A 22,294-nucleotide genomic window follows, 5' to 3' on the forward strand; every position below is an offset into this window, starting at 1 on the left:
TATATATATATATATATATGTGTGTGTGTGTATGTGTATATATATATATATATATATATATATATATATATATATATATATATATATATATATATATATATATACACATACACATACACATATATATGTTCATTGTCCTTTATGTCATATTTAAAGAAAAATTTCCCAGGGTTAGTTAAGGGCATGGGTGTGGTGGGGCTTATACGTTTAGCCTCTGCAGTTTTACTGTATGTGAATTGGCTATTAAAGTGGAAAAGGTCTTATAAAAAAGACCTCCGCCCAGCTGGATCCACCTAACTTCTGCACAATGATTCAATTTATACATTCAATGCTCAGCCATATAGAGGACATAGGCTGGACTTACCTAGGGTTTTGCTGTCCTTGGCAATTCCCCCTGGGCTTTTAAAGGGGTTATCCAGCGCCACAAAAACATGGCCACTTTTCCCCCTACTGTTGTCTCCAATTCAGGTGCGGTTTGCAATTAAGCTCCATTTACTTCAATGGAACTGAGTTTCAAAACCCCACCCAAACTGGAGACAACAGTAGGGGGAAAGTGGCCATGTTTTTGTAGCGCTGGATAACCCCTTTAAGGCTTATTTCCATAATAACAAAAGGCTTATATCTCAGATTAGAAAATAATATGTGTGGGGGGGGAGTAGTATTTTTTTGGTTTATTTATGCACCTCTGTTCATGCTGACAGGTCCACTTTTAGTAAACTGCATAAGATCGGAGACTATTCATTTGTTTCTTTTTCTCTTTAGAATAATACTTGGCATGTCCATGATCCAGCTGTGCCGCAGCTGTCTGGTCTAAGCTTTTTGAGCCAGATCTTCAATCAGACAAGCTTGTCCACTGATACGGTGATTCTATTTATCATGTCTCTTTCTCATAGAAATTATTGACTAAGGCAGGGTTCACACTACGTTTTTTTTTCATCCATTTTCGAATGCATAAAACTAATGTTTTTGTGTTCATCCATTTTGATCTGATTTCCCCTGATTTCCATTATAAACAAAAGACCGATGAAAACGCATCCTTCGGCTATGTTCACACTGCGTATGAATCCGTCCGTAGTGCGAACCGCGAAAATACACACGTAGTTTTGAGGTTGATGCGTTCGCTTGAAAGTATACGATATACGGCCGCACAGTGCACACTGCGTATGAGCTTACGGCCGGATCGTATACGGCTTGTGAAAAATGAACAAGACCATTGTTTGAGGACGAAAATGTTGAAACTCACGGCCGTGGATTTCCATGCGGTCCCGTACGGAGTGCTTATTTCGGCCAAATTGAACTTGATTTTTCAATCCAAAAGGTTCTGTGTGGTTTACTGGGCTGGGCGAAGATTTCCAAGTAAATGACCTGCCTCAGATCGCTTTGAAACAAGCTAGGAAAGCATAACTGTACTGCGGGCGTATGTTCGCGGTTCGTACACATCCGGCCGCATGTCTATTTTTCCCACGCCCGTAGTTTCAGCCGCACATGTACGGCGGCGTACGATCTATGGACTGATTCATACGCAGTGTGAACATAGCCTTAGGCTATGTTCACACTACGTATATGTCCGGCCGCAAATTTTCACGGCCGGACATATACGTGTTAAACTCCGGCCTGGAATTTACGCAAGTTGCGGCCGGCTACGTACGGACCGCGAACTTACGCCCGTAGTCTACTTACGCTTCCCGAGCGCCCTACGTAGCGATCTGACAGCGGTCTTTTACTTGGAAATCTTCGCCTAGCCCCGGGCACCCCACAGAACCTTTTGGATCGGCACAAAAAGCTTGCAAAATGAAGAAATCACCACTACGTACGAGACCGCATGTTACGCTACGGGCGTAAGTTATGGCATTTTCGTCCTCAAACAATGATCTGGTTCATTTTTTACGGCGCCGCGTACGATCCGGGCGTAAGTTCGTACGTAGTGTGAACTGTGCAGCCGTACATCGTATACTTTCCATTGTATGCAAACTATGTAAGTCTCCGGCCGCTTATTCACGGGACGCGCTACGTCCGGAAACTTACGTAGTGTGAACATAGCCTTAGGCTGCGTTCACACTACGTATATTTCAGTCAGTATTGCAACCAAAACCAGGAGTGGATTAAAAACACAGAAAGGCTCTGTTCACACAATGTTGAAATTGAGTGGATGGCCGCCATATAACGGTAAATAACTTCCATTATTTCAATATAACAGCCGTTGTTCTAAAATAACAGCAAATATTTGCCATTAAATGGCGGCCATCCACTCAATTTCAACATTGTGTGAACAGATCCTTTCCGTGTTTTTTATCCACTCCTGGTTTTGGTTGTAATACTAACTGAAATATACTGACTGAAATATACGTAGTGTGAACGCAGCCTAATTATAACGTACACAAAAATGGGGGTGGACCATATGTTTGTGTACGCTAAAAAAAACATATGCATTTTGTTCCTTTTTTAGACTATGTTCACACAACATATATTTTCGTAAAATATTGTACAATGGCCGTGATTATTACGAGAATGTACGTTGCATTATTGCACTGTTTATGGTATTCTATGTGTATACGTGATCCCTAGCGGCGCCGCAAACAACTGACATGTCAGTTTTCTGCGGCCACTATTCAGTGAATAGCGGCCATAGAAAACCCTGTCAGTGCACACTGTGTAGCGAGCAGCTCCGGCCGCACGCTCCATTGTGTGCAGTGAGGAGTTCTGATGTGGGCGCAAACGGATGCGCCCGCATTAGAACTCTGCGGCCATAAAGATCATCCGGCCAGTACTGCAATACCGGCCGTTCCTTGACCCGGCCGGGTCACGAGACAGCCGGTCTTTTACGACGTGTGAACATAGCCTTATAATGCAAGTCAATGGAAAAATGGATGCACACAAATGCATCCGTTTTTCCATCCATTTTTTTTTCAAAAATGGATGAAAAAATATGGATAAAACAACGTAGTGTGAATCCAGTCTATGGTAATGTCAATAATTCATATGCTGTCCATACTGAACCAATACAGCAGCTTTTAACACTAGACCTATAATGGTATTTTATACATCTTTTTGTAGGTCAGCATATTTGCTAACTTCAGGGCTGCCATTTTTTCCTTACAGTAAAGTGCAAACCACTTCATTTGTTTATTTATTAGCTCTTTGTACTGTATGTCCATCACAACTACTACAATTACTATGTAAAAACCGATCTTCCTAGTCTGTCTCCATCAAGTCCTCTTTAAGTTGTGCCTACAACCTCTATTTCCTTGCACTGGCCTATAAAGGGATAAGTCACAGAAAAGTATAGACTTTAAAAATTCTAAGGTTAGAAATCCCCTTAATCTAAGATACGTAATGGCTTCAACACAACCGAACATTATTTTCCGGAAACTCACAATGCCGACTTTCACATTTTCTATATTTCGTATAATTTGGTAAATGTTGGAAAGCAGTTAAGAGAACACAGATGGATTTGACATTTTAGAAGGAAGCCTTGTAATTATGGAAGAAAAACATAATGATAATTGTATGAAATGTAAAAGGAACAAACTGAATAACCATTTGCATCAATGTTCCTCAATGCCTCGTAAGTCTGCATATTAATTATCATGTTTAGAGAACAGGCTGAAAGACAGATGTGAATCATGATTTAAGGGACACGGCACTGGACGGAGTTTGTATTGGTGGTAAGACAAGATATTTTATACCGATGCTGCCATCTTATGAGCTTATTTCGATATTTGAATTGTGCTTCATGTAGTTTTACAGACTAGTTTTTCTACCAAGGCCAGTCAATGGGCAAAAATGAAGTCACAAAAAAGATGGTATCTAAATATATGCAATGAAATAATTTATTACTACCCAAGGGAGGATTTATGGTTTTTTTTTAGATTATCTTAAAGATGTACCCTTACTTAAAGGAATTGTTCACCAGTTTTTTCCCCCCTTCAAATCAATTGGTCCCAGCAAGTACTAGAGATTTGTAATTTACTTCTGTTAAAAGAAAAAAATAAAAATCTCAAGTCTTCCATTAGTTAGCTGCTGTATGTCCTGCAGGAAGTGGCGTATTCGTTCCAGGTACTGATTTTAATAGAGCCGTGCCACAGAGGGGCGAGGGTTCTGTCACATTGGGTGTCGGGGGGCCTGCCCCAAGTGGGAGGATATTCAAAAAAAGGACCAATCCATTGGGTGAGGTCTTTGAGGGCAATTACATTTTGGTGTGTCTTTGAGGGAAATACATCTAAGAGTCCATTTACAGTATGGAATTTCAAGTGGAGTTCATGCCACTGACTCCGCTTAAAGTTCCACCTGTCCCATTGATTCAATTGGAGGTCTCATGCGCACTCCATCATCTGCCATAGAATTGACATGTCAATTCTTTAGGCAGATGGCTGAGTGAGCATGAGACAGCCGCGCCACAGACTCGAAATTCCATGGCAATTCTGTAGTGTGAACATACCCATAGGCCTTATTCACACCTCCCGTGAAATTGTCTGTGATCGTGGATCCGCAACCACATACAATTTTAGGGCCCAATGAAATGAATGTGGCCATTCACATAATCTGTGCCACGAGCCGCACCGTGAAAAAATAGGACATGTCCTAGTGACCATGGCACGGATCACGCCCTCCCCCCTCCTGATATAGCATCTACCACTCACCTATTCCCCCCCATGCTGACTGGCTTCATATTAACCAGAAGTGGCCTGGACTATGCTGGGGCTATTCTTCTCCTGGCAGCGTAGTCCAGGCCACTTCCGGTGAGCGTGTGCTGCCAGTCAGCACAGGGGAATAGGTGAGTAGTAGATGCGATGACAAGAGATGACAATGGGCACATCATGCTCTCCTGTCATCTCTGCTGGGGGGTTCCGTGCCGTACAGTGGGGGGGTCTCCGGCTAGGGGATCCATGATGCGATCCAACTCCATATCGCATCACGGATCTGGTGAATGAGCCCTTAAAAGTAATGAGGGAAATAAGTAAATAAAACATGTCTTTGTTAACATTAACATAATCCTCGTCTCTTTACAATTTAAAGGGTACATATAAGCAGCAATTGAACAGATGCAAAAATTGTCAAGAGTTGAAGTTTTGTTTTGAAGGTTCCGACTAGAGGAAGTATATAGAGTTCTGTGGATTTGTTTTCCACAAACATCTTTTTTTCACAAAATGTTTTCTTGAGGCACAGCTTTCTTGTCTAAAGACGTAAACTGATGTTTAGTTAACACTGGGATTTGGATCAGGATCATCATCTCCAGCTAGGAGCTCAGTGTGTTGTTTTACATTCAGGACACTTAACCACTGAGCCACTGTTTATATGCTAGGGGAGAGGAGAGAGAAGTCCCTTGATGTGCGCATCTAAAGAACTATGATCAAAAGTTTTCTGGTTTTTTTTTTTAGGAAAAGAAAACAAATACTAATTATCTCAAGACCAAAAGATGAAGAGTTGATTATTGACTCTCCGGTGCCCCACATTGTTATCTCCTCTACAAGTCGACAGCGGCTAAATGTTTCCATCATATAATTCTTCAGATTTGTCTATGGGTTTACTTGAAGCATTCCATTAGGGATAACACAGTAGATATTACATGTAGCTACAAACAAGAGCAATTATTAAGTAGTAAAAGCAAAAGAATGGATAACTTTTTTTGCTACATTAGAAACTACCCGAGAGATTTCTAATGAGCCTCAAGTAATTAGCGTCTTTTGTCAAATAAAAAAAAAAAAAATATTCTTCAAATTGTCTGTAGCTTCCGGGCACAATTTAAATAAACTTAAAAAAAAAAAAACTACTATGCAAGTGTGGTGTAATCTTGTAGAATTTAATAAACACGGAATGATGGATTTTGCGTTGTCATATCACTTAGAGTAATAAAAATGGTAAAGGTCTCAGAATTAGAGAGAAGATTTAATAAGGGATAGATGGCATTTACCTGGATAAGAAAATAAGAAATTGTTTCTGAGAGACAATATGAGTTGGAGTAATAGGTATAAAAATTCAATTAAAACTTTGATCTACATGGTGATAAGCCTGGACGGATTTACAATGGAAGGAATTTGCTGTCCTACATGTTAGGATGTAATTAACAAACATCCGCACCAAGTGATAAATCCGGCTAAATGCGAAAAATTACTTTTTAACATTTATTCAGCCAAGTTAACTTGAAGAAACTATTTCCAAATAAATCTACCATCTCATGCATGTTTGTAAAAGGAGCCCTGATTTCCAGGGGTTTAAAGGGGTTATCCAGCGCTACAAAAACATGGCCACTTTTCCCCTTCTCTTGTCTCCAGTTCAGGTGTGGTTTGAAATTAAGCTCCATTCACTTCAATGGAACTAAGTTGTAAAACCTGCACCCAAACTAGACAAGAGTGGTGCTGTCTCTGGAGGAAAGTATAAAATACCTCCACCTCCAAACCTTGGGTAACTTCGGGCGCAGGTCCAAAATGAGCATGGGTAATGTAAAAGGGTTAGATTTATTTAAAAACACAAAGCATTTCGAAGTCGTACTGACTTCTTTCTCAAGTGTCTTTCTCAAGTGTCGGATCAGACACTTGAGAAAGAAGTCTATACGACTTTGAAACGCGTTGTGTTTTTAAATAAATCTAACCCTTTTACATTACCCATGCTCATTTTGGACCTGCGCCCGAGGTTTCCCAAGGTTTGGAGTGGAGGTATTTTATGCTTATAGTAACCAGTTTGGTTCTTGGGCGTGGCTGCGGTTCATCTACATGCTTTTGCTGAGTGTTGTGCCTTGCATTTGCACAACCTTCACAGGTGAGAGTCTCCTTTTCTCTCCTCCCCTACCAATTGTTTTTGTGGGAATCACACTATGGAGCGCTGTTCACATTTGTATCTGGAGGAAAGTGGCCATGTTTTTGTAGCACTGGATAACCCCTTTTATTATAGAGCTCTACCAATTTTTGCTCTACCAATTATAGAGCTCTACCAATCTTTGACCATTTTGATTAATGTACATATTTAGTTACATGTCATAATGATATTCTTCCCTTAACACACCAGGATCTTCTGTTCTGTTAAAGGTGTATGGAGCTGTCTCGGAGGTATGTCTCTTACCTTCCTCTTCAGTGCCGTTCCCGTGCAGTTAGGAGTTAAATCTATGGCCCAGAGCACCATTAGGAGCAATGTCCTAACCCATTGCGCAGATCTGGCCCACTACCTCCATTGATATTAATTAGAAGGAATGGGCTGGCTCGGCGTGATGGGGGCGAGGCAGTGCTCCTAACGGTGCTCTTGACCATGGATTCATCTACTAACTGAACAGGAACGGCGCATAGGAGAAAGGTAAAAGGCATACCTTCCTCCGTGGCGCCCGTGCGCAATAAGGAGTTATCAGCAGGTTAGATTTGTCTAAACTGCTGATAGTTCAGTTAGCAGTTGGCCCAGAGCACCATTAGAAACACTTCCCCGCCCCCATTGCGCCGATCTGGCCCACCAGCTCCATTGATATTCATTAGAAGGAACTGGCTGCCGTGGCGCAATGGGGGTGGACCATGGATTCATCGACTAACTGCACAGGAACGGTGCTGAGGAGAAAGAGACATACTATCCTTCTCTGCGCCCCCTTAGATTTGTCTAACCGCACAGGAACGGTGAAGTAAGACAGGTGAGCTGATCCCTTCAATCAAAGGAAGTTTAGTTATTTATTTTTTCTACACTGAAGTATTGTCCCCTCAACACATCTGCCCTAGGCATAAGACCTTAGTGCCTAATGGCAAATTGGCAGTGGTAATGGCATATTTTTAGGTTCGACATCTCATGTTACTGGTCTCATGTTGGGCATTGGACTGTCTGGATCACCGCCTGGCACCGGGGCTCCAGGTTTTTGTACAGTGACACTCCCATCACTTGATAAGCAGGAAAAAGCACCAACGTCTCACATGATCAAAGTAAAAATCTTGACAATGAAAAGAACAGACCTTCCTTTTCCTTCTTCTTGAAATAGGAAAAAAAAATGGTTTGGTTGTTGTGTAAAATGCTTCTAAATTGAAAGCCTGATCTAAACCATTTTTTCCATATGCCATTTTATTTTTATCTTCTAAGCACATGATTATTCTAGACTTTAAAAAAAAAAAATATATATATAATATTTGTGAAAGCAAGACACAATGTATTACATAAAAGGGCAGGCCAGCCATACAGAAGACATATGCTTGTCAACTCCTGCTGGAGAAGTCATTACAAGAGGCATGTCGGGGATTTCTCGAGAATTTCCCATCAAAAACACTTCATATCTCCTCCTACATGACCAGATTGTCAGTCTAATCAATGTATCAAATCAAAAAATAAGGTCATGTATATTCAATACACATCTAACATAACATATGTGCTTTTCAATAAAGCAGCGGTCTTGTAGCTTCTTCGAGTTTTCAGTTGCCACCATAATAGATGACTATTTAGACTATTTTCTATGTTTCTGTATATACTCTTAGGCAGTAGAGTTGTTTTTCTTATACCAGATGGGAATTTATTTTACACTCTAATAGCCATGGTTTCTACTATGCTGGACTCACTTTTCTTCAATTTCTGACTGATGCTGATCATAATGTTGTACTGTATCCAAGCCATACGCCATATGTTTACATGATATACTATAGTGTAGATGAATTGGCATATAAGTCCGGCAGGATTCACACCATGTTCTGATTTTACATTAAAGGGGAACTCCATATAAGGAAAATTTGTTTTCTATTAAAAGTACATTAATAGTTATATAGATGTGTCTATACAATGTATTGCCATATCTGTGCGATTCTGCCACACTGGTAGCTGATAGAAATCCAGGAGGTGAAGAAAAATGGCCTCTGTGCCAATTCACATTGTCTCCTGCTCCTTCTGCTCTCCCACCTTAGGAGACAAATATTCCATGCCTCTGTCTCACATTGTGTGTTTTTTGCTGAGCACAGGCTGATGATGCAGACAGGGGGCAGGGTGTCATGTCACAGGAGACGGGGCTGGATTTCCCAATCTCCTAAGTGAGTCACCATCTCTGACCGGCCAGGAGCAGGTGCTGCACTGATTTCACTGATTGTGCTGTGTGGTGTTACAGGTAGAGAATACAGCGTGCTGTGTGGTGTTACAGGTAGAGGATACAGTGTGCTGTGTGGTGTTACAGGTAGAGGATACAGTGTGCTGTGTGGTGTTACAGGTAGAGAATACAGTGCTGTGTGGTGTTACAGGTAGAGAATACAGTGCTGTGTGGTGTTACAGGTAGAGAATACAGTGTGCTGTGTGGTGTTACAGGTAGAGAATACAGCGTGCTGTGTGGTGTTACAGGTAGAGAATACAGTGTGCTGTGTGGTGTTACAGGTAGAGAATACAGTGTGCTGTGTGGTGTTACAGGTAGAGAATACAGTGCTGTGTGGTGTTACAGGTAGAGGATACAGTGTGCTGTGTGGTGTTACAGGTAGAGAATACAGTGCTGTGTGGTGTTACAGGTAGAGAATACAGTGCTGTGTGGTGTTGCAGGTAGAGAATACAGTGCTGTGTGGTGTTGCAGGTAGAGAATACAGCGTGCTGTGTGGTGTTACAGGTAGAGAATACAGCGTGCTGTGTGGTGTTACAGGTAGAGAATACAGCGTGCTGTGTGGTGTTACAGGTAGAGAATACAGTGTGCTGTGTGGTGTTACAGGTAGAGAATACAGTGCTGTGTGGTGTTACAGGTAGAGAATACAGGGTGCTGTGTGGTGTTACAGGTAGAGAATACAGCGTGCTGTGTGGTGTTACACGTAGAGAATAGAGTGTGCTGTGTGGTGTTACAGGTAGAGCTGTGTGGTGTTACAGGTAGAGAATACAGTGCTGTGTGGTGTTACAGGTAGAGGATACAGTGTGCTGTGTGGTTTTACAGGTAGAGAATACAGTGTGCGGTGTGGGCGGGACCACAATGAAGTGATAAAGTACTGCAAATAATTCAGTAACACAATGAAACAGCAATGTGTGAACGCAGCCTAGATGTTCTGAAACAGATTTAGGCGGGGAATAGGCAGGGTGGAGGACTGTGATGAACAGCTGAGGGAAAGCATTGCATTCTGGAACCAGTACTGCATTCTGGGAACTGCTCAACCAGGAAGTACAGAAACACAATACAGAACAAAAAAAAAAAAAATTGATTTTTGGTAGTTTCAAAACTGGGAAAGATATGTAAGTAATGTTATATGCTTCAGCAGAAGTTTCTTTTTTTTAACCTCTACCTGGAGGTCCCCTTTAAATCACTGGCATACAGTAGCATATTGGCAAGACAGTATGCTTAAATATACCTCACTGTAAATTCAGGCCTATTCACTTGAATGGGCCAAATATAGTAGTAGACTGATGACTACATAGAAACATAGAAGATTGTTGGCAGAAAAGACCACTGGGTCCATCTAGTCTGCCCTATTAGTATTTCCCTTCTTACTATCTTTGGATGCCTTGGATTACAAGCATAATTTGTTCTAGAACCTTGCTTGTAATTCAAGCAGTTTGTAGATAAACAGTAGTTTAGTACAACAGGCTAGAATAGAGAAGCAGGGCTGCTGTCAGAGGTCTGTTTGGTCACAGGACAACAATGGGGAAGGGGGGTGTGCTCAGCATGGACCAATCAGGAAGTGAGAATCACTGAGCTGTGCAGGAGGTCAGTAACAGAAACCTTTCTATACAGAAGCGTGAATGGCTGAGTGTAAGTGCAGCCACATTATAGCAGCAGTGTGTATAGCTGATTGTGAGTGCAGACACATTATAGCAGCAGTGTGTATAGCTGAGTATAAATGCAGGCCCGTTATAGCAGGAATGGAGAGGATGTGAAACCCAGGGCCTGACAGAGACTGCAGGGAGCATGAAGGAATGAGCAGAAAGGCTGTGGGCACATACATTACCTCCACAGTCCTGTCCCCTGAAGCAAGCCCCAGCCTGAAGTGGATCTGCCATGATTTGGAAGATGAGGGAGACTTCCTTGGTCAGAGTACAGTCCAATTAAGTGAATGGGTCCAACAAGAGTATGTGGCAGTGTATCAGCTTACCAATATGCCAGTATCCTGATATGAACTGAAGAGTTCAAATGTGTTATAATCCCACCCTTATAAAAATAACTAGAAAAAAAAAAACAATAATAGGTTTGATAAATCAGTACAAAAAAAAACAAGAAACTTATTTGAAATTGTTCTTATTAGCTGCAGATTTATTTATTTTTTATTTGAAATTTGCAAATGATCAAGACTTTATCTGTGTTTTAATCAACGTAGCCGACTTGTCTCAGAGGCTTCAGATACATCAACCCAGAAACGCAGAGACGCCTCTGCATAGCTGTGGGAGAGGGAATGGCTTTGAAAGGCTGCGAAATGAAAACAAACCCAGACTTCAAAAGAATAGGCAACTGCTGTTAAATAGCCCACCTCAGCTAAAACGTGAAGGTAGAAGCGCTACATTCGCGAACATTATTTCCATATTCTCACCGGGTTTCTGTCTCTCATAAAGTAAATAAAGCTCACAATTTCCAAAGGTTTTCAACAAAAAAAAATTCATAGATTCTCTATGTGTCCTAGATGCAATGTGATTGAATGTAAAATGGCTGTAGATCATTGTTGTAATCCTCATTCTGATGAATACAGATACCTGGATTGGAATGGCTGGGGGAATGCACCTCTGTGTTGAAGGCAATATTGCAATGAATTAAAGGGAGTATCTTATATATAGTCCATATGCAAAGTGATGAATCATGTTTCTTGTTTACATACATGTGCACTCATAAGAGAGAACTGTAACCACCTTTGCTCAGTGCTCATAGTTATCATGTTCTGAATTTGAAATACTGTTAAAAGATCTGATTAAACTTTGACATAAGTTAAAGGAGAAGTCCGGCAATTTTTTTTATTAAAGTATTGTATTGCCCTCCAAAAATTATACAAATCCCCAATAAACACTTATTACGGGAAATGCTTATTAAGTGCTTTTTCCCTGCACCTACTACTGCATCAAGGCTTCACTGCCTGGATAACATGGTGATGTCACTTCCTGGATAACATGGTGATGTCACTTCCTGGATAACATGGGGATGTCACTTCCTGGATAACATGTGATTATAGATGCACTAAAATGCTCAGGTGCTCAATACTCAAGACAGATATTTCCCGATGCTCAGGTGCTCATTTCCAGTAACCTGGAGGTTTTAATCCCTCCTGTCTGTCCCATTCTGTCTTTGATAGCTATGGTTAGTGCAATACCTTATCCAGACTTGTGCTCTTTTGGGGCTTCCGGTTTCTTCCATGAACCGTATTTTGTTTCTCTCTTTTTTCCGTGTTTTGCACTCCTCCTGGTGAGACCCACATGACCGCAATTAGCAGGAGACACCTGAGTGCTCATGGTTTTAATCCCTCCTGTCTGTCCCATTCTGTCTTTGATAGCTATGGTTAGTGCATTACCTTATCCAGACTTGTGCTGTTTGGGGGCAGCTTCCTCCGGCAGTGGTGCTGGCTGGGTTTTGGTATGGCAATTTTGGGTCTGGTCCTGTGGCATGGGGGTTGCAGGGCCGTTCCATGGCCTCCCTTCCCTGACTGTGCACGCCTGCGGGGGTGGTAATCGCTGACTGGCACAGTGTGGACTTAGTGTAGGGACCCATGTGTATCAGATACCTGCACGCGGTACATTGGGCAGTATGGCTTGATCAAGTCACATACAGAATTCTGATGTTTTTTATGCAGCCGAGAGGAACTAGTATCAGCCATAGGTGTGAGGTGCAGCACTCTTTTTCTTTCCTGAATCGTAAACTTTAGAAAATGATGGAAACAACACGGAAATGCACAGGAAACAGCAAGGAACGCCTCTGGGGTTGGCTAATCACAACATTTCACCAACATTTCTGGGCAACAGCTGAGTGGTCAATCTCAAGACAATATTGCTGACCCAGACCAAAATGGGCAAGGCACATGTTAGGAAAGCACCCAACTACGTGCAATGAAGCATGGCAATGACAACAAAGTGACCAAGTTAGATAAGGTAGCAGCTGAACCACTCAAAAATTTAGCCTGAAACAGCATAGCGGTGAGAACACAGTGAACAACTTCGATGAGATAGCAGTTGAACCACCCAAAAATTAACCCTGACACAGCTTGGCAGTGAGCACACAGTGAACAAGTTAGACTGAGGTAGCATCTAAACCACTCCAAAATTGAGCCTGACTCAGCATGGCGGTGAGAATACAGTGAACAACTTAGATGAGGTAGCATCTGAAACACCTAAAAATGTAGCCTAACACAGCATGGCGGAGATAACAGAGTGAACAAGTTTGCTCGCTCAATACTAATAGATACATCCAGCCTTTGATCATGTGTGACAGTTATTGTTGCACAGGTAACTTAAGCTTCTACTGCTAAAGGTGACACCGTGACACCTTAGATGACCTTATAAACAAGGCTTGTGACCACAATGAACTTTATTTAAAGTCAGTTAAAGGGAACCTGTCAGCCTGGAAACCAGGGCAAAACCACGCTACCTCTTAACAGAGCGTTGAATATTTACTGTTTCCTCCTAGTGACGCTCTGGACGCGCTCTATTAAGGGTTAAGGTGGGATCAGCCCCAGACTCCTGGCTGACAGGTTCCCTTTAAAGCGACTCTGTACCCACAATCTGACCCCCCCCCCCCCCCCCAAACAACTAATACCTTTGGATAGCTGCTTTTAATCCAAGATCTGTCCTGCGTCCATTCGGCAGGTGATGCAGTCATTATCCTAAAAAAACCTATTTTTAAACTGGCAGCCCCGTGCCCAACGAGCGTGGCCTAGATTGTGTATGCATTAGGCTAGCACAAACTCTCTGTCCCTCATCTTTAGGAATGCTCCAGGCAGATCGCCTCCTATTCATCAGCACATGGGCTGGATCATTACGGCACCTGTGCAATGTTCAGACAGGAGGAAATGTTTCAGTGGCATTCCTAATTATGAAGAGGATGGGGAGGAGGGACGGAGGGGTGGTGCAAAGTTAGGGTACAGATACTCCCATTTGGCACGGGCCACAAGTTTAAAAGTTGTTTTTTAGTACAATAACTGCATCACCTGCCGAACGGACCCCAGGACAGATCTTGGATTAAAAGAAGGTATCTGAAGGTACAAGTGGTTTGGGGGGGGGGGGGGGGGGGGAGTCAGTTTGTGGGTACAGTGTCATTTTAAGTATTTTTGGATGTTATATGGCACATTTGTTGTTTTACATTAGCTAGAACTGTTATTTGGACACTTTAGGTTGGTCCCGCAGCACCCACTGATTGACTGAGCAGGATGTCACAGAGCCTGGAGCCAAGCAGGAGTGCGGACAGTCAATGAATTAGCCGGGCAGCTGATGGGTTAACTCGGCATGGGCTACATTCTCTGAGCGGAATGAAAATCTGCTGCGAGAATGTAGAGCCATAGACAATGACACCACAGAGTATCGCAGTGGGTTGCCCATGTTTATGCCTAATTTCATCCTTACATTTTGCACCATGTCCACTTGTCCAACTTTAAAATTTTGTTCTGTCTGGCACAAGTGTAAACTCTTCAGCCCTCCAGCTGTTGCAATACTACAATTCCTCTCATGCCTGAACAGGTATGGCATGTGCACTGTATGGTATAAAATTACTCAGAAGCATTTCAAATTTTTAATCTACAGAATTTTGGACGCTGGAAATGTGTGCAATGTTCAACATGAGAACAAAAATACAAATACACGAGAAATTGAAAGTTAAAAGTGTTATTCCAAGATTCAAAGGTATCCCCTATCTACAGGATATGGGATAACTAGCTGATGGGTTTCTGGCTACTGGGGCTAGGACAGAGGCCATTTGTACCAGAGTGTGTTGAGCGGCAGTGTACCTATTTGGCACTACTTACTGTCAATTGGATCTTCAATTATGTTCAAAAATCACATAGAGAATGAATGGAGTGGTGGCGAGAGTGCACACCGCCACTTACACTTGGGGTACAAATGACCTCTTGAACCTCCACGAGTCACCTACCTATTCTCTACCCAGTGGAAAGCCTTTCAGTCATTATACAATAGATTTGATATTTTATATATAAGTAGAGAAAACAAAACAAAAAAAGAAATAAGTACCCAATACCAGCTCTGTCCAATGAAATGCCCACGATAGCCAAGGTAAAGTAAATGGACTTTATTGCTACAAGCACAAATAGAACTCTTTTAGGAGCTCAACTCCCTTCATCAGATAAACGTGCATGCACTGGTATAGAGTACCTATTGACTTAATATTTATTTTTTTCCTCACTTGTATATACGGGTCCTTTTTGGGAGTATCCCATTGATGTACTACTAGCTTCAGCAGTCCTTCGCTTCCCAACCAAGCCATCACAACATCCTGCGGGCCATACAGACATTGGCACCCCCACAATCCGTGAGGGATGATACGCACAAAGCCCAAGGGGCAAATAAGTGGGCAGCTCTACATCTCTGATCCTTTCTGCCCCACTCCTGAAGGTATCACACGAGGCACCGGGCCTTTTTGTCTCTCCTTTTTCTTTTCATATTTCATATATGCCATTCAAAATATATGTACTACAGTTGGAACATGTGGCCTGCTAAGGTTACACACACTTACAAAGCATACCCAGTGCGAAAATCCTAAAGTGCACTCGTTTTACTTGCTCTTCAAGTTCTTCTTCCCAAAAAGTACCTGCAAACCACCTTTCCGGAACTACTGTAGTTAAAGAACTTGGCAAGGCGTAGGTTAATAAAACCAAGGTAAGACCTGGTATTTACCGACACACCCTCTATACGTCACACTAATAGCAGTTCACACTGTAAGGAACAGATGTGCACACACTCTGCTACACACGTATGAACACATGTATCTCATACAAAGGCTGTCCCTATAGATTAGTCAATTTCACTAACATCTGGCATGAAATTATTTTAACTAAATATTAACACAAAGAAAAAAAAGATTCAATTTAACACATCTTAACATCTCATAAATAAAATATTAAGGATAACAGGATTGTCTAAAGTCACTTTAAGTTTCTAAATATTATATGGTTTTGGGTTCTTCAGGGTCCTTGAAGTCATAAATAGCAGTTACGATGAATTTTTCATGTATTTATAGAAGTTTGTGTAGAATCCCAATGACATACGTACGGTAATAGTCCACGTGTACAACATAATAATAGATAATGCAAGCTGGCACTTACCAAAAAGGGAAAGAACTCCGCACGCAGTCCACACGGTTAAGGACATTCCAATGCTCCCGGTGTGTTGTAGAATTCCTTTGGGGGAGATAAAGATCCCGGCTCCTATGATAGTCCCGATTATTATAGAGATTCCTCGCAGCAAGGTGACTTTTTTTTTCAGCACCACTTTCCCTCTCCCGTCGTCCCGATCCTCCTTCTTTTTTGATGGTAACATATCCTGCGATTCCTTGGTCAGGTAACAGCTGCCTTTGGAGATCACAGACACTTCAGCAGATTTCTTATACATGGCTAAAAGAACAATGAGAAAAAAAAAAAAAAGTGCTGTGCAGGTAGAACTTGTCTTCGGTTCTCCGATATAGTCTGTAATGTAAACTTTCTTAAAGCTACAACTTGTAGCTTGGCTGCTCAGTAACACCTGCTGCCTCTCCGCCCTATCATTGGAGACCAAGTCAGCTTCCTTATGGGTTTGATGATTTGTACAGCATTTAGGCTGCTGTCACACTAGGTTATTGCTGCCTGGTGATGATGCAAATTCCCCAGGTTTGCATCAGCCACAAGGAGAGAAGAAGAAAAAAAAAAAAACTTTGCATTACTCAGCAGTTTTCCTTGCTAAGAAGCCGCGTTGCACAAAGAAAAACTTGATCTTCTTACACAAAATCTGGGGGAGTAACAGGAACTCCTGTTGTTATAAGCAGATCATTGTGACTTGCAAAAGTGGTTTGGGATAAAGAACAAAGCCCATTCACACACAAGCCGGCCTTGAAAGTTTCATGTTTGCTGTCTCTCATTCTCTTTAGTTGTGTCTGCTCACAGTGATTATGCACACACCTACAAATAAAACTTATAATACTTATTCCATGTGCAGAGGGAAAGCTGGAAAGAACAGGAAACTCCAGTACAGCAAAATGATGACATTTCTGCATTCATTTATATATTAGATGGATGTATCTTCCAGGGTCTGTACAGAATCTAACACCCCCTCCCTAGGGCATATGTCTGTCACTATACATTATAGTCAGTAATGGAGAATTATCGTTCAGCGACATTCTTCACCTTTGTCACTTGGGTCTCATGGGTCACATATAAGCAGAGTGCTATCTCCATGGAGCAGATAGATTTGCTGGTTTCCTTCTAGACTAAAAAATGCTATTTTTACTATTCTAGTAGTACTTATATGTATGGCAATAACTAAGAAATAGATATCCTTAAAGTGTCACTGTCGTTTTCATTTTTTTTTGGAGTACAGGCGATTTTAAGAAACTTTATAATTGGGTTTATTAGCCGAAAAATGCATTTTTATCATGAAAAAGCAGTTTGAAGCTCTCCCCCTGTCTTCATGGTTCTCTTACGGAGAGGGGAGGGATTAAGGGAGATGAGGCACCAAAACAGGACAACAAAGAGTTAATTTACAGCTACATCACCGGCTATCTCCTCTGAAGTCAGCACTGACCTCTCTGACCTCTAAATACCAGCTTTCACACAGGTCCTGCTGTATAATCCTTTGTTCTTTGCTGCCGACTAATCTCCCTCCTATCTCCATAATTTAGACAGGGCTCAACTGATATAAAAAAGTCGAGATTTCCTGATATTGAGCAGTGAATGAGAGGGGGGGGGGGCATGGGGAAAGGCTTTTTGAAAGCAGATAATGGCATATTTGCCTAATAAACCCAACTACGTTTCTTAAAATCACCTGTACTATTGATTGCTGCGTAAAAAAAAAAAAAAAAACGACAGTGACACTTTAACATAAAAAAATTGATTGCGCGAATAAATGCAGCCCATTGTTATTAGCCACTGTACATTTATACGATCAGCTAAAATCCCCCCCAAAAAAAATCTGCCTTATTCCCACATACATTATGCCGAATATTTCTAATTCTGAAATTGTGTAAGTCACGGATGGGGAACCTTTGGCCCCCCAGCTGTTGCAAAGCTACAATAATTGCCATCATGCCTGGACAGCCAAAGCTAAAGCTTCAGTTCTTCGGGCATGATGGGAATTGTAGTTTTGCAACAACTGGAGGGCTGAAGGTTTCCCATCCCTGGTCTAAGCGAGGTCTAAACCTAAGGGTCCTATTAGACGGGTCAGTGACAGCCCGATCAGTAATGTAAACAAGCATTGATCAGCTTGATCGACACTCATTTACTGAGTCTATTACATGGCAATTATCCGTGTAATAGGGCCCTAAGTGATATTACAACCTCAAATAAACTTGGTGGTTTAGGTCAGGTTGACCTATGCTACATACAGCCTAATGTCTGCTATGCTAAGTATAGGGCAGTCATGTAGGTTTTAGACTAAATGGTCAGAAATTGCCTGGTCTATGATGCCTTTTACTGGAAGGGGTGCAGAATGTACCAGTAAGCAGTGATCCATTATAATGTGGGCAGTTTGGGCGGTCTTCCGGTGGGCCCCCAAGTGATGTGCAGCTGCAGGGCCGGTGAGCGCACTAAAACAAAACTCACCTCCCACATGCTCCCCTGTTGCTGCAGGTCTCCCTGTGTGTTACAGATGCTGCCTGAGCGGGAAGCCTCAGCCGCCGAGTTGACAAGTGGCTGGGACTTTCTGCCGCAGACAGCACCTATAGCACACATTGCCTGTGCCGCAAGAGGGGGCCATGGAGTAAAGGAGGAACTACACATCTGATCATGGACTAAAGGGGGGAGTACACAGGGAACCATGGACTAATGAGGGACTACCCAGAGGACCATGGACTAAAAGGGAGGAGGGAGTACACAGGTGGCCTTCTACTATATAGGGGGTGAACCTGGCCTTACTAAATTCATGTAAAGTTAAAAGTGGACACATGATAAATAGAAGTTATCAAAGAAGTTTGGACAAGGGTGCCTGTGCCCTATGACTGCAGCACCTCCTGAATATGTGCCCCCCCCCCCTCTGCTCGCCCCCTGCATAACCAGCCATTTCCCTGCTGTTCGGGGGTACCCTGTGTACATAACAGAGCCATGCCCACACCCTATGCTGGTGCAATTCAGGGCATTAGCACCAATGGCGCAGTAAGATATTGAGGCGGCAACCATGGTTCTTACGTTCACTACGTGTGTACAGCACAGAGTTTGTACGACAATTGCAATTCTCTTGGCGCAGCAGCAGCAAACCTTAGGACCTAAAAAGGGGCACTGCAGTCTTAGGGCATAGACACCCTCAACCACCCACCATTAATAAAATTATTTTTACAAGAATGAAGACACACAGACAACTTAGGATATTACTATACACTGTATGCTGGGTTCACACTACATATATTTCAGTCAGTATTGTGGTCCTCATATTGCAACCAAAACCAGGAGTGGATTGAAAACACAGAAAGGCTCTGTTCACACAATGGTGAAATTGAGTGGATGGCCACCATTTAATGGCAAATATTTTAAAACAGCGGCTGTTATATTGAAATAATGGCCATTATTTACTGTTATATGGCGGCCATCCACTCAATTTCAACATTGTGTGAACAGATCCTTTCTGTGTTTTTAATCCACTCCTGGTTTTGGTTGCAATATGAGGACCACAATACTGACTGAAATATACGTAGTGTGAACCCAGCCATGGCGTATAAGGACGGATACATCAGTGCTGACAGCTTTATAGGCTTCATTGTTTATGACTTCATTGTTTGTTCAGCTGGCTACCAACTTTAGACACTTTAAACCTGTGAAAATCTTTTGCTTAAGATTGTGTACAGTATATGCAGAGCTTTCTTTATTGGACGCCATAGTTCTTCATCTTACATTTTATCTACAAATCTATACTGTTTAAATTGTCTGTGTGTCTCTACAGATGACTAACAAAGCCTCTTGTTTACACAGCTAACTAACGTGTAACGAAAGGATTACTCTTAGTGCGCTCACAATGTATGAACAATGCTTCTTGATAAAGTTCCAAAGAACTAAATACAATAATGATGAATTAATCTAAACAATGGGGGGGGGGGGTTATTGTATTTATCACATAGTGAGGGTATGTGCACACTACTGAAATCATGCGGATAACTTGCGTCGGATTCCGCCATTGTCCCCGCTTAACCCTCTGCCTGTCCCTTAGACTCTATTCTGTGGTGGGGCAGATTCTGCCGTCTGCCCAAAGAGTGGTCCATTCTTTGGGCGGACGGCAAAATCTGCCTGACCATAGCTATAGCTAATGCTATGCCATTACTGATGCATTGATCAGTATTATTGGCGCTCTTCTCATAGAGTCTGCCTTTAGAAGGGTCAGACATAATGGCTTTGATGCCATGTTGTCAGGAATAATTCTAAGTCACATTGGGCACATTGCCTTTGGTTTGTGCGAACCATCCAGTTAGGGCAACATGGCAAACTTTCAACAAAGAGCAAGAGGCTTGTTCTTTTATTTCCACCTCTATTAATATGCTAACAAATATGCCGCTATCATAACACAGCGATCCCAGTGCTTCCCTTTTGTATGAGAAAAGTGAAGGATTATGTCCACTTTGACATCCCACTGAAGTTGTTGTTTTTATCATTCACATATTTAGAATTCTAGAATAAAAGCTTGTGCCAGATATTTTACTGAACCTTTTTAATTAGACAATTATTTCAACTAAACGTGGATTTAGTATTCTTGGGTTTAAATAGTGAGTAGTGCAGTGTTATACAACAACGTGTGTTATTTATGTGAATGGCCCCCTTCCCCATGTTTCCACCACCCCGCCGCTAGACCCAGAAGTGTAATTCTGCATACTGCAGGGGTCGACAGTAATTCTGTAACGGCCGCCATCTTGGGACCATTACGTCTTTCTTCAGGAGGCCGGCCTGACTGCTCCAGCCCTCCCTTACGCCGCCCCCCCTCCTGCGCGTCATAAGCTGCTCAGCCGTGATTGGCTGAGCATAACAGAAGACATCTTGGCCAATCGCGGCTGAGCAATTGATGGGACCATCTAGGGCATATGCCATGGATCCCAATGCAAGCATCTCTCAAAGGGTTAGCCTAGCAAGGATCCCTTTTATCATGCCACTTGCTTCAGGACACTGTAGCTCTTAGCTGTGCTGTTCAACTATAGTCTGCAGGTCTAAATTAGTCTGCAAGAGAAGGGGACGGAATAAGAAGCCAACGGCTCTTTGTTCCATCGTATTCTTTAACGACATCAGTGCTAGAAGCAAACACAGTTTAAGGAGTAGTCCAGTCCGGGCCCCTTATTTCAGAATGCCTGGGGAAGGGGTCGGGGAAAAAATAACATTGACTGACCTCCCAGGCTCCTACTCTGCCACCCACATTCTGCCTCTCTTGTTTCTGGTGTGTGTCCGGTTCCTGGTATTTAGATGGAACTTAAGACGTGACTAGGAAGGTCCGTTTAGCCATTTAGCAACAGAGGTGGGAGACCGCTACAGCAGCTGAATGGCTGAGTAGGCCTACCACATCACGTCTCATGTCCTGTCTCAATATCAGAAAGCAAGGACTGGAGCAGTGGAATGTGGGTGGCAGGGCAGGAGCCTCTCCCCTGGGCATTCTGAAAAAAAGGGGTGCTGACCGGACTACTCCTTTAACTGCTTCCAGATGCAGTTAAAAACGATGATGGAGCAAAGAGCCATTGGCTTCTTATTCTGTCACCTTCTCTTGCAGACTGATATCATCATTGATCAGTAAGATCATTGTTCTGCTGGTACAAAATGCCTGAGGCATAGTGTATCAGCAGAGTGACTATGGATGACATGTATGCCTAGTAAAGGCCTTTGCCTGTCACAGTAACCGATCAGCACTCAGTGACCTGTACCCGCCTCTCTGATGGCTGAAGGAATGAAAGGATGCCACAGCTCATTACAGCTCATAAGAAGATGCATTACAGAGGGTGCACTACAGCTGATAAGAGGATGCATTACAGAGGGTGCATAGGCTGTACCCCAGTTTTCTAGGCGGTCCTCAGGCTGTATCTACCCCCTCCACGGAGCGGGCAGACAGCGGGAATCAGAAGCCCATAGTTCAGGTTCATACGAACCCGAACCTCAGCTGTTTCGCTCATCCCTACCCATAAGAGGATGCACACAGGGTGCACTACAGCCCATAAGTGAATGCACACAGGGTGCACTACAGCTCATAAGAGGATGCATTACACAGGGTGCACTACAGCTCACAAGAGGATGCATTACATAGGGTGCACTACAGCCCGTAAGAG

At 42.6% G+C, this 22,294-nt stretch overlaps 1 protein-coding gene across 1 annotated transcript in view; it reads right to left on the reverse strand.

The window, feature by feature from the left end:
- The window catches only part of SLC7A11 (solute carrier family 7 member 11), a 184,779-nt gene that overhangs the window by 147,728 nt on the left and 14,757 nt on the right, over positions 1 to 22,294 (reverse strand). The window contains exon 2 of the mRNA XM_069976836.1: positions 16,149 to 16,436. Coding sequence (XP_069832937.1) covers positions 16,149 to 16,434 — 286 coding nt within the window. The 5' untranslated portion in view covers positions 16,435 to 16,436. The remainder of the gene's footprint in view (positions 1 to 16,148; positions 16,437 to 22,294) is intronic.

This window comes from Dendropsophus ebraccatus, chromosome 7 (assembly GCF_027789765.1).
Source record: "Dendropsophus ebraccatus isolate aDenEbr1 chromosome 7, aDenEbr1.pat, whole genome shotgun sequence".
In the NCBI taxonomy this organism is placed as follows: Eukaryota; Metazoa; Chordata; class Amphibia; order Anura; family Hylidae; genus Dendropsophus; species Dendropsophus ebraccatus.